The sequence below is a fragment of the Mytilus californianus genome, unplaced genomic scaffold (assembly GCF_021869535.1).
Source record: "Mytilus californianus isolate M0D057914Y unplaced genomic scaffold, xbMytCali1.0.p SCAF_5, whole genome shotgun sequence".
Lineage (NCBI taxonomy): Eukaryota > Metazoa > Mollusca > Bivalvia > Mytilida > Mytilidae > Mytilus > Mytilus californianus.
Window position 1 is genome coordinate 76,263,953 of NW_026262701.1, and position 16,700 is coordinate 76,280,652.

The following is a 16,700-nucleotide window of genomic DNA, read 5'->3' on the forward strand; positions in this document are numbered from 1 at the left end:
TGTTATGACAGTTTTTGTAATTTATTATAAAAATCGGCGATAACGAATTTAATTCGAAATCACGTTTAACAAACAAAAAAAAATTATTACCAAGCAAACCGATTCTTTATCACGAATTTAATCTGTTACACAAATTATACAATTTGTTATAACGATTTAAAACCGTTATCACGAATTACAAAAATCGGTGATAACAAATAACACACATTCGGGATAACGAATTTAATTCGTCGTTATGACATTTTAATCCGTTATCATGAATTACAAAAACGGATATAACTAATTCCATTAACTCGTGATAACGAATTTAATCTGTGATAGCGAAGTAAACCATTCGTGATAACGGTTTCAATTCGAGATATCGAATTCAAATAATATTTTTGGACTTCTGTAACAACCGTGTATATTATACATTCCTCATCAAATACCCTCATATACAAATAAACATTAGGAAATGAGACAAATATGGCACTCATACCACATCTTCTTATATCTATATATGACGTGCAATTAAAGGACAACTGCTATGATATCTTTCAAATCCAAATGAGAATATGTAAGTTGCATATGAATTTTCCAAAGAAGCGAAGGATAATTAGCATAGTTCAACATTGATGAAATGACTCAAGTTTAACGTTAATAACAATATCATATCCAATGGAACCTCAAAACGAGTTTATATCCTAAATAAGTATGCATTATCAGAAGTTCGTTAATATGAATTATATAGTAGGTTGATAAGTACCCTTTCAATTGTAGACTTAAGTAAAGTTTATAGAACAAAATGTAAAACAGAAGATTTGATATTTTTCTTTTTCAAATGTAATGCAAATAAATAACTTTATTTAATAAACAGAATGAACATAATAGTTGACCTATTCTTTATAACAATACAATATACGTATATAATACAATGTCTCTGGTGTATTAAAGTATTATAAGAACATTAATACTCTTAGAATATCTCGTAATTCAAAAGATGTTTTTTAATTATTACCTAGTGGGTATATTCAACTGGCATGATAACAATCATAAAAGTTACAAATTGAATATCAGCTGATTTACTTTGAACATATTTTAAGTGCAAATTACGCGATTAAGGATAAACGCACAATTATCGCACTTTTTACGATTTAAGATGAATGCACATTTGAGCGCACCTTGAATTGAAAACACAAGGAACAATGAATGATACGCGCACGTACGGAGAATGTACGATGCGTGAAAGAAACACGTACGGAGAATGTACGATGAATGAAAGAAACACGTACGGAGAATGTTCGATGAGGGAAAGGAACACGCACGCAGAATGGACGAGGAGTGAAAGGAACACGTACGCAGAATGGACAATGAGTGAAAGAAACACGTACACATAGTGGACGATGAGTTAAAGGAACACATACGCAGCATGGACGATGAATGAAAAGACCACTTATGCAGAATCTACGATAAGTGAAAAAACACGTACGCAAAATGTACGATGAGTGAAAGCAACATGCACGCAGAATGTACGACGAGTGAAAGGAACACTAGAGAATGGACGATGAACGAAAGGAACGTGTACGCAGAACGGACGATCAATGAAAGGAACACGTACGTACAATCGACGATGATTGAAAAGAACGCGTAAAGAGAATGGACGATGCATGAAAGGAATGCGTATGCAGCAGAGACGATGAGTTAAAAGTTCACGTACACATAGTGGACGATGATGAAAAGAACACGTACGCAGCGTGGATGATGAGTGAAAGGAAAACGTATGCAGAATATATGATAAGTGAAAAAACACGTACGGAAAATGTACGATGAGTGAAAGGAATATGCACGCAGAATGTACGATGAGTGAAAGGAACACTTTTGCAGAAAATACGATAATTTTAAGGAACATGTACGTAGATTGAACATATGTAATGAGTGAAAGAAACACGTGAATGTTCCTGTTCCAAGTCAGGAGCCTGTAATTCAGTGGTTGCCGTTTGTTGCCATGTTACATATTTGTTTTTCGTTCATTATTTTGTACATTAATTAGGCCGTTAGTTATCTCGTTTGAATTGCTTTACATTTGTAATTTCGGGGCCTTTTATAACTTACTATTCGGTATGGGCTTTGCTCATTGTCGAAGGTCGTACAGTGATCTATAGTTGTAAATTTTTGTGTCATTTGGTCTCTTGTGAAGAGTTGTCTCATTGGCAAAGATACCATATCTTCTTCTTTATACATACAAGGAATGGACGATGAGTGAAGATCACGTATGCAAAATGGACGATTAGTGAAAGCGAAACTAGATACTAAGTAATGGACGATGAGTAAAAGGAACAAGTACGCAGAATGGACGACGAGTTAAATCAAAACTAGATAATGAACGATGAATGAAAGGAACACGTATACAGAATGGACGATGAGTGAAAGGAACGTGTACGCAGAATGAACGATGAATGAAAGGAAACGTGCGTACAATCGACGATGAATGAAAGGAACGCGTATGCAGCAGAGACGATGAATGAAAGGAACATGTACGCAGGATAGACGATGAGTGAAAGGAACACTACAGAATGGACGATGAATGAAAAACACCGCGTACCAACAATCAACGATAAGTGAAAGGAACGCGCAAAGAGAATGGACGATGAATTAAGGGTACGAGTACACATACTGGACATGAATGAAAGGAACGTGTACGCAGAATGAACGATGACTGAAAGGAACACATACGCAGAATGAACGATGAGTGAAAGCAACACGTTTGTAGAATGAACGATGCATTAAAGGAACACGAACGAAAAATTGACAGTGCATGATGAATGCACGAAAAATTTGTCAATTTGAATTTCGGAAGGTCTGTAGCAGTGTTTGTCGTATAGTTTGTCGCGCAAATAGTTTTACGAATGCTTACTCAGATACTGAGACGTGCAAATACATGTGTTCATGTTAAAAATATGGTGCAATAAGACACTTATAATCTAGATCCTAAAATATATAGCTAAAATACTTTACTACAAAAATAGATCAATGACACGAATTAATATCAGAAACACGATTTATTGTTATTTTACCAGACTATTGTTCTGGAATGAATCATACCACATCTTCTTTTTTATATTGACAAAAAAAGTATATAAGCTTCTTCATCGACATTATGCACAATGGTGTACGGCAGCAAGTAACACAACAATACAAATAAGACAACAAAGACATCAAGTTTCTGATTTGAACAATTTTCATTTCAAATTGTAGTTTAAGTTTCTATAAAAAGCTTTTTGTGTTGTAACAAAGCCAGTTTCGAATCTTTTTTGGCACGTACCCTCAGTTTTTGTTGACAAAATGTCATTTTACATCGAATGTGAATCTGTGAAATGGACAAAATGGGACACACTGTAATCAGGCGGGTTTTTTGTTTTTTGTTTTGTTTTTTTTTTTTTTTGGGGGGGGGGGGGGGGGGGGGGAGGGGGGCGCAGAGAATTAACATCACATACTTTTAGATTACAAATTGCAATCTACTACATATTCATATGCGGCTGTTTAGTCTTTTGAGTTTAGGGTCAATGTAATATAACTATTTGTGTGCTGTTGATTATCACTGTACATGTATAGCATTCTATTTTATCTCAATTTCGTAAGCACTTGTCTGTGAAAAAGGTACTTAACATTATATAAGCATGTCGATATCTGGTTTATTCTGATGCCAGAATGTGGAGCAATAATGATTTCATAGCTCATTTTCCCTTATTATATTGCAGGGTGAGACCCCATACCATCTGGCAGCAAAAGAAGACAGGTATAACAGGGGATACATAAAAGATATGAAGAAAAAAGTAATGGACTACCTGAAGGTACATGTGATGTTTTATTTACCAGTATGATAACTATATTACAAATAGGTAAGAAAGGAGACGAAAAAGAACATGATTATTTCTATTACTGGGCTCAGTACATTATTGGACATTATATTTTAGACAACAAACCCTAGGACATAAAAAATGCCTAAAAAGTCAAATCCGTCTAGACTCAACTTTGCCTGAATATTTAATTGTTTAACTCAAGTTTAACTCAAGTTTAAATTCTCCATCTTAGTCACACCCTACAAAGTTTTTTTTTTTAATTTACAAACGAGTTGATTTGCAACCCAATTGCAAATGTCACAAAGGGACGGTGCAAAATGTAATAAGGGTCATAGATTCACGTGGCATATGTATGTGGATCGACACCAGTAATTTGGTTAGGTATTATGATGAGACGAACATTACTGACGTCTCATCATCGTACCTTATGCAAAGGGCAATACATCTTGTTACATGACCTATCAATAGGCGATACAACATTATTAAAGTGCATGCCTAATTGTACACGGCATCACATAGAAAATTATACATTTATATATATTTATATATAATATATAAATAAGTCTAAATTGAAAACAACGTTCAAACCTATGATTGCGTTGGATAAAAACCGCAATTTTTATACGTGTGCATGCAAAACAAATTTCTTGGTAGAGGGGTCTAAATACAGCACACACAACATTTTCCAAAAGACCAAAAAAGTGAAAAAGTATATTTAAACAAAACGCATTTGACTAACAGGTCGAACAACGGATGTTCTTAAACCCTGCTGACTGCCATTGGCGATTGCCAAATAAACGGATCACCAGATGTAACAAAATGGATCTTTATTATTAATTTAATACCAAACAGAAAACAATAAACTTGCGGAAAAGATGGTATACCGCAAACATGAGGTGCGAAAATTTGTACACCATATCCGGATTTCGACACATAATGTCTCTTCAGTGAGCATTGGACAACAGTTGAAAAGAATTCCAAACTATCCAAGATTTTCCCCGAGCCTCCCATGATATCTTTAAGGCAACCCAATAGTCTGCGGAACCTGCTGGTGCGGGCTGAAGTGTCTGATAATAGAAGTACTTCTGGAGAATGTCGTTCGTGTGATGAAAAACGCTGCAAATGCTGCCTACAGATGCATCACTCATCAACTTTTCACAGTAAGGCAACCGAAAATAACTATAGGATATTTTGCAATGTTAACTGCAAAAGTATGAATGTTATTTACATTCTAGAATGTTCGGTTTGTGGCCTCCAATATGTTGGTGAGTCAAAGCAGCCTTTCAACAAACGCCTCAATGGTCATAGGAATGATATCTCTAAGAAGCTACTTCTCCCAGTTTCTCAGCATTTCAGACAGTCTGGTCACAAACTTGATGACTTTAACCGCATGAAGATCCTAGTGATTGAACAGAACATTCACTGGAGTGATGCCCAGCGACAGGTTCGGGAAAGCTTTTGGATAAAGGAACTAAATGTACATCATCCAAACGGCATCAATAAAAAATACTAAGTTTTATTCTTCACACATTTTAGGATGTAAATATACACAGTCACGTATATTTGAGTATTGAGTTTTGTTTAATATTATGATGTTCAGGATTTTGGATTAAATCAATAGACCAAAACTTACCTGTATTATTGAGCTATTTTTATACATATAATCAATATTATTAAAATTATTGACACTGAAGAAGGCTATTTGTTAAGCCAAAATATTTGTCAACATGATTTAAAAACAACATCTTCGTATAATACCATCTTATATTAGTATCGTTGTGCAAATCTCTAGACTTATATATTTTTTTCCTTATCTGCACAGTATCGTCTATTCTAGACGATCCGGTACATAGTAAATTTGCTGGTTGGTCCTTTTTATAGACTCTTATATATATATATACAAGTCTAAATACGTGACATTTTTACCACAGACGTTCTCCATCAGACAACCTGTGGTTATACAGGGCTAACACCATAATGTAAATATATATATATAAACGCCTAAAAAGTGTACAAAACGACACCAATAACAAAAAAAAAAAGAAACTATAAATGTAATTATTTATAAATATTTCGGATAACAGATATCCTTCATCAGTATGATTATGATGTTAAATGAATCATATCAATCTACTATGATTAAAAATATAACAATCTTGAAATTTATACAATGAAACAGTTAAACCGAACATCATAGTTTAGACGCTTGTACAATTCTAAAGATTTTAAATATGACATAGGTTATATAGCTATTTACAACAGAGACTGCAAAGATATGCTTCAAATAAAAATAGTAATGTGCGATATGAACTGGCGCAATTCTAAAATTTAAAAGGTGACGACAGTTACGATGTTACAAGAACGATTGCGTCAATAAACATTCCAAATAATCATTAACCACAACACTGCATGGTCTAGGGAGGATAGACTCACTCGGGAAAGATTTTGGATAAGAAAATTAAAAACTTTGGCACCAAATGGGATAAATGAAAAGATGTAGTTTGAATTCGCGCAGTGCTTTACATTTGGGTTATATTACTTATTACTACAGTCTCTGCTTCTATTTCTTTACCTTACTCAACTCTTAAAAAAAATTTGTAATTATATCAGTTTAAATTGCTTGGTTCTATTCATTTTGGAGGGATGTAAAAGTACCCAGTCACGTTCAACTATTTAACCTTAGTCGGATTTATTATTATATTTTTTAAACTGCTATTTATTTGGGATGTTTAAATACGCAGCATCTGTTGTAATTACTTTACCGATAATTATTATTTTTTCTTTTCATTATAAAACTGCTATTCATTTGGGATGATAAATACGCAGCCTCTGTTTGACATATTTTACCAGCTTATATCGATCAGTGCTGTTTTTTTGGGAATGTATTTATACGCAGTTGTTGTAACATCTTAACTGACGTCATGTTGGAATTTTAGAGTTGTGCCAGTTCATATCTCTAATTACTATTTTCATTTTAGGCATGTCTTTGAGTCGTTTTTTAGAAATTTTTAAAATTTATTAGCGTCTCTACATATGATGTTCGGGTGAAACCGTTTCACTTTTTTTATTGTATAGAATTCAAGATTGCTATAGTTTAATAATCAGAATACTAGATTGATCTGATTCATTTTACATCGTGCTCATACTGATGAAGGATATCTGTTATCCGAAATATTTATAGTTACATTTGTTCGTTTATTGTTATTTTTTGGTGATGTTGTACCCTTTTAGACTGGTTATATATTATATTTTGTAGTGTACTGTATCATATTTATATGATCCATCGCCCCGTAAGATTTATCGTTGGCTATTATTCAGTCATTTTATATATATACTTAATACATAACTACTCTAAATATCAGCACAACAATGTTAAATCTGCAAATTTGCGGAAGAAAATTTTATTGTTCTTCCCTCGCCGGGATTCGAACTCATGCTATTGGGAGATCGAGACAACACCGCCTGCACTGTGTCCAGCGCTCTAGACCACTCAGCCACCTAGACAGAACTAAAAATTCAGCTTTCGGTGGCCTAGTGTTATCTTTCGTTGTCAATAAATCTAGAGTTGTAACACAGTACATGATATATTAGGCATGAAGATGGAATTGATTGCAGATTAGCTAAATTATCTATCGTAAAGGATCGTAAGATGCAGTCACAGAAATAATTATTTGATAAGTACGTCTAAACAAGTGACAACTCTACGACAGATCCATCCATTGGATCACAAGAGAAGGTGATACACGACTGAAAACACATATTATGTTCATAACTACTCTAAATATCAGCACAACAATGTTAAATCTGCAAATTTGCGGAAGCATATATTAATTTCATTATACACGTCTAAGCATGTGACAACTTTATGACAGATATTCTCCCTCAAATAACACGTGGTTATACAGGGCTATCAACATATATATATAATGCGTCTCAAATTTAGCCCAACAATGCGTTAGCAAATTTTTGTTCTTCCCTCAGCAAGGTTTGAACCCTTGCGTCTCTGACATCGAGGCAACACCGCCTGCACCGTGTCCAGCGCCCTAGACCACTCAACCACCTAGGCTACATAAAACTATAGCTTTCGGTGGTCGATGTCCTTAGATCTGCAAATTTGCGTTAGTGTTATCAAAGCATGATATATCATAACTTTCTGCATTAAGTAGCAAGATGAGTATGTGACTAGTAATCAAGTTCTCAAAATTGGGACAGAGTGAGTTAATCTTAGAATGCATATACTTTCTCTAATTTTCAAATGATGTGCAAGCTAATAAAAAACATGTTTGTCATCGTGAATTTCTTTGAGGTGCACCAGAGACTCTGTTATGTCGAGGAATAACATGATATGGCAAGACAATCACTTACACAGTGTTTTTACTTGGGGCCGCACATTCATATACTATTTGTTTGCCATTTGAACCAACCCCTTTTTAAACCATAACTCGAAACTTTTAACACGAAAATGTACATAGAAGTACATACAATACACATCAGTACAGGAAAAGCGCTAATTGATCCTAATTCTAAAATAATGACGTTATAGAAAACAAAAGCAAAATTATAGAAAAATAAATCAATCAAATAAAGGTCTAAATGCTGTATCACACAACAATACACATGGCTAGAGTGTATTGTCTATCTCTAAATCACCAAGTTTGACAAGTTATTATACAAACGACTAAATGCTGTATCACACAACAATACACATGGCTAGAGTGTATTGTCTATCTCTAAATCACCAAGTTTGACAAGTTATTATACAAACGACAGAAGCGGTCAAAGATCTGTCATAAAATATTTTCATTAGATTGATTCAAATTTGAATATCTAATAAGTTATGGGGATATTGTGTTTTTCAAGTCTGCCACCTTCGCTATTCATGAAGGACTTTGATACAGATACTTTATAAAGTTGTAATCAACAAAAGCTATATCGAAATCAAATGCCATCGCCAATTGACATTGACAATCCTTTATCACATGCCCATGTTTTACTTTCTTCTGCTGTACATGTTGTATTTCCGTTTAATTTTCATCATACCTTTTACAATATTCTCGATGCATATTGTAACAGGATGTTTTGAAATTAAATTTGGTATAACGTATGCGGTGATGGGTTGCACTAAAGACCAAAACGGACCTTATACACATTATGTGGCCTGCAAATAAGCCTGATTATATTCTAGATAATATGAAGTTTTTTTTGTTTTTTTTTACATTCTGTCTGTGTCGTCAACATTCAGGGTCATTCCGTTGTCATTAAAAGTTTTTAAGACATCAATCGCTTTTCCTAATCTTCATAGAATTTTACGAAACCTGGAAAGATGATTCTTCGTGATCACAAGACAATGTCTGGAGAAAACTGTTAAAAAAGTATTTTTTTTATTTTTTTCAAAAGTGTTAAAGTTTTTTGTTTTTTTTTGGGGGGGGGGGGGGGGGGGGGGGGGGGCAAAAATAACATAGTCAAAACTTCTTGCAATATCATTAATCTTTCGCCGAATCTATATTATGATTATAGATAATGTATGAATTTATGAACCGTTCATCTTCTGGTATTGAGGCTTTTTATACATTATTATACATAGATAAATAGTAAACATGATCATCAAAGCACACAAACCGCTAACTCAAAGTTTGTATCTACAGAGGTGTATCATTCTAGTAGCTATATTTTTCTTAATCATTTAAAATAAATTTAGGAAAAGTCGAAAAAATAACATAGTCAAAACTTCTTGCAATATCATTAATCTTTCGCCGAATCTATATTATGATTATAGATAATGTATGAATTTATGAACCGTTCATCTTCTGGTATTGAGGCTTTTTATACATTATTATACATAGATAAATAGTAAACATGATCATCAAAGCACACAAACCGCTAACTCAAAGTTTGTATCTACAGAGGTGTATCATTCTAGTAGCTATATTTTTCTTAATCATTTAAAATAAATTTAGGAAAAGTCGAAATAAAACACGGATCTTTCACTTCATCACGCTTGATATTAAATCTCGATGTTCCTAAAGTTAAACGCATTTTTTAATACTTTTAAAAATTAAATGCGCATCCGAATCAAATATACCCATGCATGATGGAACGCCTTTTAAAAAGCTTCAGTAAAGCAACATCTGAAAAATAATTAAATTGATTATTGTATTTGTGATTTAGGTTAAACTAATGCCATGCCGTTTCTTACATGTCTTAAATATTTAGATTATAATCTAATCGATATACAATTAAAGGACCCCATTAGAAGTAAGCAAACATGCTTTCTTTGGAAGACATTTTGAATTGAGAGTGCAGTTAAGCTTTACAGTATTTGCCTTTTTTAATATTTTGAGAAACGCACATTTTTATACTGTAATTTTTATATAGTCGAAATCGATTGCTACCTTTACACCACTTTTAGGATAGAGCTCTATATTGCTTTTACCTTGTCAGTCTGTCCATCCATTCATTCAAAATTATTAGTGTCACATTTGTCAGACACTTCACTAACAATTGCTTAATATATAGTCAGCAACTTGATAGTCGTAATGTGCGATCGTTTTTCGCATCGGTCAGACGATAATTTCTTGCTAGCAAAACATTGAACTTTTCAAAACGTCTAAAGAGCTTTATATTCTTGTCACACATATATTCAGTTAAAGTGTAAGCGCGTGTGTGTCTGTAGGAATTTTTGGTAATTTTTGTCTTTTTGGTAATGTCTCATTGATGTTCTCCAGACATCCCCATTTATTCATAGTATGTATATATACTGAATATCAATATCTTTTTGCAGTATCATAATCACATGGAATTAAATTTTCTTTAAAATCTGTATTCTTACTTATAAAATAAATTTCTTCTTCAAAATAATAAGTCCTTGGTTTTTTTGTTTGGAGAAATTTACCAATGAACATGTCTTGATTAAACAATGATAAAATTATAAAATGTACTATCAACAATTGCACTTTAAGCTAGACATGTTAAACGTGATATATTTCTTTCAATTATCTCTTGCAAAAACAATCAAACAATAGTCGAGCCGTTGGTTTTTCTTTTTTTTTAACATGTTGTCATGCTGTGACCTGTTATAGCTTATGTACTTTATGATATTGGTTTGCTCATTTTTTACGGGCGTACGATGACCTATATGTTTCTGCATTCTCTTCCCTATGTCTCTGATTAATGTTTGTCACGTTGACCATCATAAAACATCTCTCTACTTCTATATTTAAATTTAGTTGTCGTCTTTTTAAGAATTTGTTTTCAATGGACAAATCGGAAAGATTTGTAATGAATAGACATATGTCATTGTATTTTTTAGATCCATAATTATACAGTCATCATATACGTTGTATGGCTCCGGATGCGAGTCATATTGACGCATTTTTGGGGCAAAATCGCACTGTTAATTAATTCTTCCTACCTTTTGAAGGCTTCATAATACATGGCTGGCAAAAACAAATTGCGATGTTCAATTAGGGTGCATAGATCTAAAGTTTGATTCCTTCAATTTCAGAAAATTTCAAATACAATTAATTTTAAGAACAATGTGGCCCAAAATCGAACCTTGTTTTTTAGAGTCTTGTCTTGATGACAGAATCGATGACAATAAAATAATAACGATAAGTAGTAAATAAGGTATTGGCATTAACATGATCAGGGGAAACAAGTATTTACTGGTATTTCTGATAAACTGACAGGATTTTTAGGAAAAGAAACAAACGATTATGATTTAAATAGTTGAAAATATATTCTGCTAGAAATGATAAATATTAAATATCAACAGAGCATAGGAACAATGGAAAGATATTTTTTTGTTAAATCGCTGTTTAGGATTAACATTGCCATAAAAGCGGGAGGTTTGGTTAGCTACAAAACCAGGTTCAACCCACCATTTTTTTCTTAAAATGTCCTGTACCAAGTCAGGAAAATGGCCATTGTTATATTATAGTTCGTGTCTGTGTGTGTTACATTTTAATGTTGTGTTTCTGTTGTGTCGTAGTTCTCTTATATTTAATGTGTTTCCCTCAGTTTTAGTTTTTAACCCGGATTTGTTTATTCTCTCAATCGATTTATGAATTTCGAACAGCGGTATACTACCGTTGCCTTTATTTAAGACAATTAATTATATCATAATGAATTCTGCTTCAACCATATGTTCTTTTGTGAAACTTGTCCTATTGGCACATAGATGATGTACATAACTAAAAATATTGAAAAAGATGTCAGGCTAACCACGCACGGAAAGCAGGGAAGCATATCCCGTATATATACTTATTAAGCATTTACATGTATATAAGATGTTTGTTTATTTATATATTGATTAGATAATTTTGATTAACAATTTATTAAAAAAGATGGTCACTTTTTTTTATTTCTTGAAAATAACGCCATTCCAACATGTTGAAAGGGGATATAATCAATGTACTCTCTTCGATATACTACATGTACAATGGTATTGTGGGAGTAGGGGGTCTGCTTTTGTGAGTTCACCCACAGTTCTAGTCCATAAATTTACTCAGATTATAAAAACAAAAACTACATAGTTTGTCGAGATTGTTGTATATATTATAAACTGTGATTTTTAAGAAATATGCAAAAATTATGTAACTCAAGTAGCACAAACACTAACATTTATATTATATAAATGCCAATCAAAATATGTACATGTTTGTAAATAATTTTGAAATGATTGACCTTGTGTACATGTACATAGCATCAGCGAACCAACATTAATCCAAAGGTATTAGTGCGACGGAGGTGAACCAAACAAATCATAATATTCACAACCATTAAGTTCATCCCTTGAACAAAGATGCAGTTACTGTTATCATATCCCAGCAAAAAAAGTGGGGTCATATAGGATCACCATGTCCACCTGTCTGTTTATCTATCTGTCTGTCTGTCTTTATGATTGTCTGTCTGTGTGTCTGTTTGTGGTTTATGGATTATAAAAAGGAGATAGGAATTATAATGGAATGTTTTGGGTCCAAAACAGGAGCGAGTTTCACCAAAACTTTATTTTCTTATTTTTAAATTACGCAGTTATAACCCTTAATTATATGAATTTACTTTTTCATTCGGTTCACAAGTGATAGAACTACTTGCGGTTTGATTTGTTTGTTTATCTTAACATAAGGATTCAGGTCAGCACCTGACTCATATTGAAATAAAAAAAACAGACACCATTCAGGTACGGTCTGATTCTACAGTCATCATTGCATTACACTGTTGTCGTCATGTATTTTACATTTCAGTAAATAGCACCAAACAATATTGGAGAGAAAACAACCCAGTTCATACATATACACCGCCTTTGAACTATGGCACACATGTAAAATCATCATTATCAATGCTTAAGAAACACAATAATGATCATGCAGTTTCTGCATGTGGTAGTATCTGTGATTTCTATATTGCTCTTAACTGTATTACATTTGACTCTAATACATTGTAATAGTTGAATTAACTTGACCCATCATACTATTCATTTGTGTAGTATCATGGTAAATTGAATACACGCTTTAGAGCCTCTTATTTTGTGTGATAGTATACAATGTATCAACTATTTTTTAAAAATATTACATGCAATATATAGAAAAACAAATATTTTTTTGTGTTGTAGACTTTCATGTCAAAGAAAGACCAAGAAGTGACCCCAGGAATCTTGCAAGAAAAAGGGGCAACACCAGTAGTTGAAGGTTGGATTTTTTATATAAATAAAAGTAAATTTTGGAAGTTTTTCAATAAGGCAACAAACTCTCAGCATACCAAAGCATTTTAGTTCAACATATACCCTTGCCTTTACAGTGTTATGCTCGTTGCAAAAGTTGTAAATGACTTTAACAGACTATAAAGTATTTTCTTTTAACGAAATATTCCTCAATGATAAAAACATTTAAATTTCATCAATTCTTATATCTAAATCTATTCTTTGTCTTGAGAAAACTCTGTTTCAAAACATTTTCATTCGGTAATATAAAAGAGTAGGAGAATTAAAATTCCTCAATGGTTTATAATCTTGTAAAGTAATGGTATAAAACTATAGCAATCCACTACTACTATGACATATATCTGCGCTAGAAAGATGTATTATGTATATTTCTCATAGATGATATAGGTATTCTAGGTCTTAGGTTTACTTTCATTCTATCCAGTATACAAAATGTGACACATGTGAATCACATGCAAACCAGGTGTACAATGCAAAATATATCATGTATATGTCGAAACTTTAACCTGATGTAAAATTATGTGTAGCCTCGAAATAAGTACACCTGGTCATCAGAAACTAGACATAATATGTAACTGAATATACTCTCAAATTAATTGTTAACCGAATTTTCCAACGGAAATTCGGTCATTGATTTGTGACTGTACAGTGGATAAGCAGGTGGAAAGCTCCAATTTTTTTCGTCCATTTTCTCTTCCATTAATTGTATCAATGGAAAAATATGTTCTTTTTATGACATATTGACTCTTACAGTTCTATATGGTAGCCATTATAAAAAATACTTGATCTGTGTTATGGTCTCAAGAACTTATTCAAAAAAAGTATATTTTCATTTTCGCCAAAAGACACTTTTTAAAGGAGGAAATATTACTAGTTGACATTATGGACACTTTTTACACAAAAAGAATGTCAAATCAGCGAAAGTTTATATGAAATATAAAAAAGAAACACTATAATGATGATGTTTTTTTTTAAATCTACTAAGATGAGAAATAAGCAGCACAATCTAATTAAGTATGTGCATTTTTTTTTATAAAGATTTCATCCAGAAAAAAGAACAATCTGTCATGTTAAACCGATTGCTAGGCCAGGGGACGTATGATTCGTTTGACATGCGCTGTATGGTCACAGGTCAGTTTGGAGTCGGAAAATCTACGCTTGTAAAGCTCCTAGTTGGTGATGCTGTCCCAGATGAAAGACTTGCTACAGATGGGATTTCCCTATTAGAAGGTCGATGTGGCCTTGATATAGACACCAGAGAGTGGATTCTTATTGATCCAGGTAAGAATGCATTATAAAGCAAAATATAACTGTATAAAATCAACGACTGTGACCTATGTCTTCATCACACAGATGGTATTTCCCTAATTGGAGGTCGCTGCGTAAATGACATAGACACCAGAGATTGAATTCATATTGACACAGTTAAGAATTAATTCAATAGCACTATACAAATTTAAACTCAATTAAAAAAAAATCGTGGTGTTAGAACTTAGAATTGGTAGTGGGCTTGGAAGAAAACGTCAGTTATCTTTAGAATCTTATAATAATTTTTAAAAAAGCATGATTTTGAAAATATTAGGATACTAAATTATCAAATATATGTTTCCGGTAATGACTTTTTGGTTCAATCAAAACAGGTGGACCTGTCTCAATTTAGGACAAAGTGGTTGTCTTTTGTATTGTTGTGTATCTTTACATTGTATAATGTGACATACGTTTCATTCTTCGTTACCTATCAGTGAAACACTACATGGAGATAAATAAAAGGATGCCCACATCAATGTTTCGCTTTTGGTTAACTTTAATGACTAAATGGGCATTGCCAATCCTTTTCTGGCATTATTGCAAACTGAATCTTAGATTGTTAAACTCCAGTCTAAGCATGTTAAACACCAGGATTATCATGTTAAAACCCAGTTTTAGCATGTTAAACCCTAGCCTTAGTATTTTGAACTTAATTTCCTCAAGTTTATATCATACTGGTTAAACATTGCTAGGCATTCTTAAAGGCATACATTACAATTTAGATCCTACGGTGATTATTTGACAAACATTTGCTCATAAGCCTTTTTTTACCTAGTGAGTTCAAATATGTAAAAAGAAACCTTCATGTGCTACTTTTAAATATACACTGACCATCATTCTTGTGTTGTACTGTTACCCCACAGTCTCATGTTAGGGAGTTTATTTGGCGCTTCCAAACTAGTTTAACCCTGCCACATTCTGCATGTGCCTGTCCCAAGTTAGAGGCCTGTAATTCAGTGGTTGTCGTTTGTTGCTGTATATCATTTTTGTTTTTCGTTCATTGGTTTGTTAATAAATCAGGCCGCCTGTTTTCTCGTTTGAACTGTTTAACATTTGGTCATTTCGGGGCCTTTTATAGCTGATTATACGATGTGGGTTTTGCCCGTTGCTGAAGGCCATACAGTGACCTATAGCTGAACATTGCTATTCTATTTGGTCTTTGGTGGATTGTTTTTTCATAAGCAATTATACCACCTAAATATTTTTATATTAACATTTTAGACATTTACTCAAAATATCGGTTTCTTGGACACTTCTATCTTTTGGACAGACATTCCAATTTTTGTATGTTTCAAAGATAAACACAAACGAATTTAAAACGAAACATTTGAAATATTATCTATACATAAGTATGCTTTCAATTTGTCTAACACATTTTTTTATTTTGAAAAGGGAAATAACGCCTTTTTATGCTGTATATTTATCTACTTAAAAATTCAATTGAATTATCGGTGATTTATTTATGAAAAATTGATACAAATAAACTTCATTCGTAATCAAGCCAAATGCCATTTTGAAAAAGAGGGAGTCATGTACTCGTTTTCAAGCAAATAATTAAAAGCAGTCGCAAAATGCATCTTTTCTTGATTTGTCACAGTTTGATGTAGCGCAAAATAACGTTTAAATTACCTCCACTGTAATTGTATCGAATTCCGTTTAAGACTTTGTTTTAACACAGCATCATTATGGTGAGCACCACCAGTATGTTCAACACTAGCTTCAGTAAGTTAAGCAATAGCCTGAATATGGAGAAAAAACAACAGCCTCAGGATGTTGAACAGTAGCCTCATTATATTGAACGTCCGCATCAACATGCTAAACCATAGCCTCAT

The 16,700-nt window shown here is 32.9% G+C and overlaps 1 protein-coding gene across 10 annotated transcripts in view; it reads left to right on the forward strand.

Moving 5' to 3' along the window:
* Window positions 1-16,700, forward strand: part of LOC127703064 (uncharacterized) — a 434,903-nt gene that overhangs the window by 370,238 nt on the left and 47,965 nt on the right. For all 10 annotated transcript variants that reach the window (XM_052207446.1, XM_052207448.1, XM_052207449.1 and 7 more), the window contains 3 exons: window positions 3,738-3,830; window positions 13,453-13,528; window positions 14,599-14,841. In XM_052207446.1, the coding sequence (XP_052063406.1) occupies window positions 3,738-3,830; window positions 13,453-13,528; window positions 14,599-14,841 (412 nt within the window). The remainder of the gene's footprint in view (window positions 1-3,737; window positions 3,831-13,452; window positions 13,529-14,598; window positions 14,842-16,700) is intronic.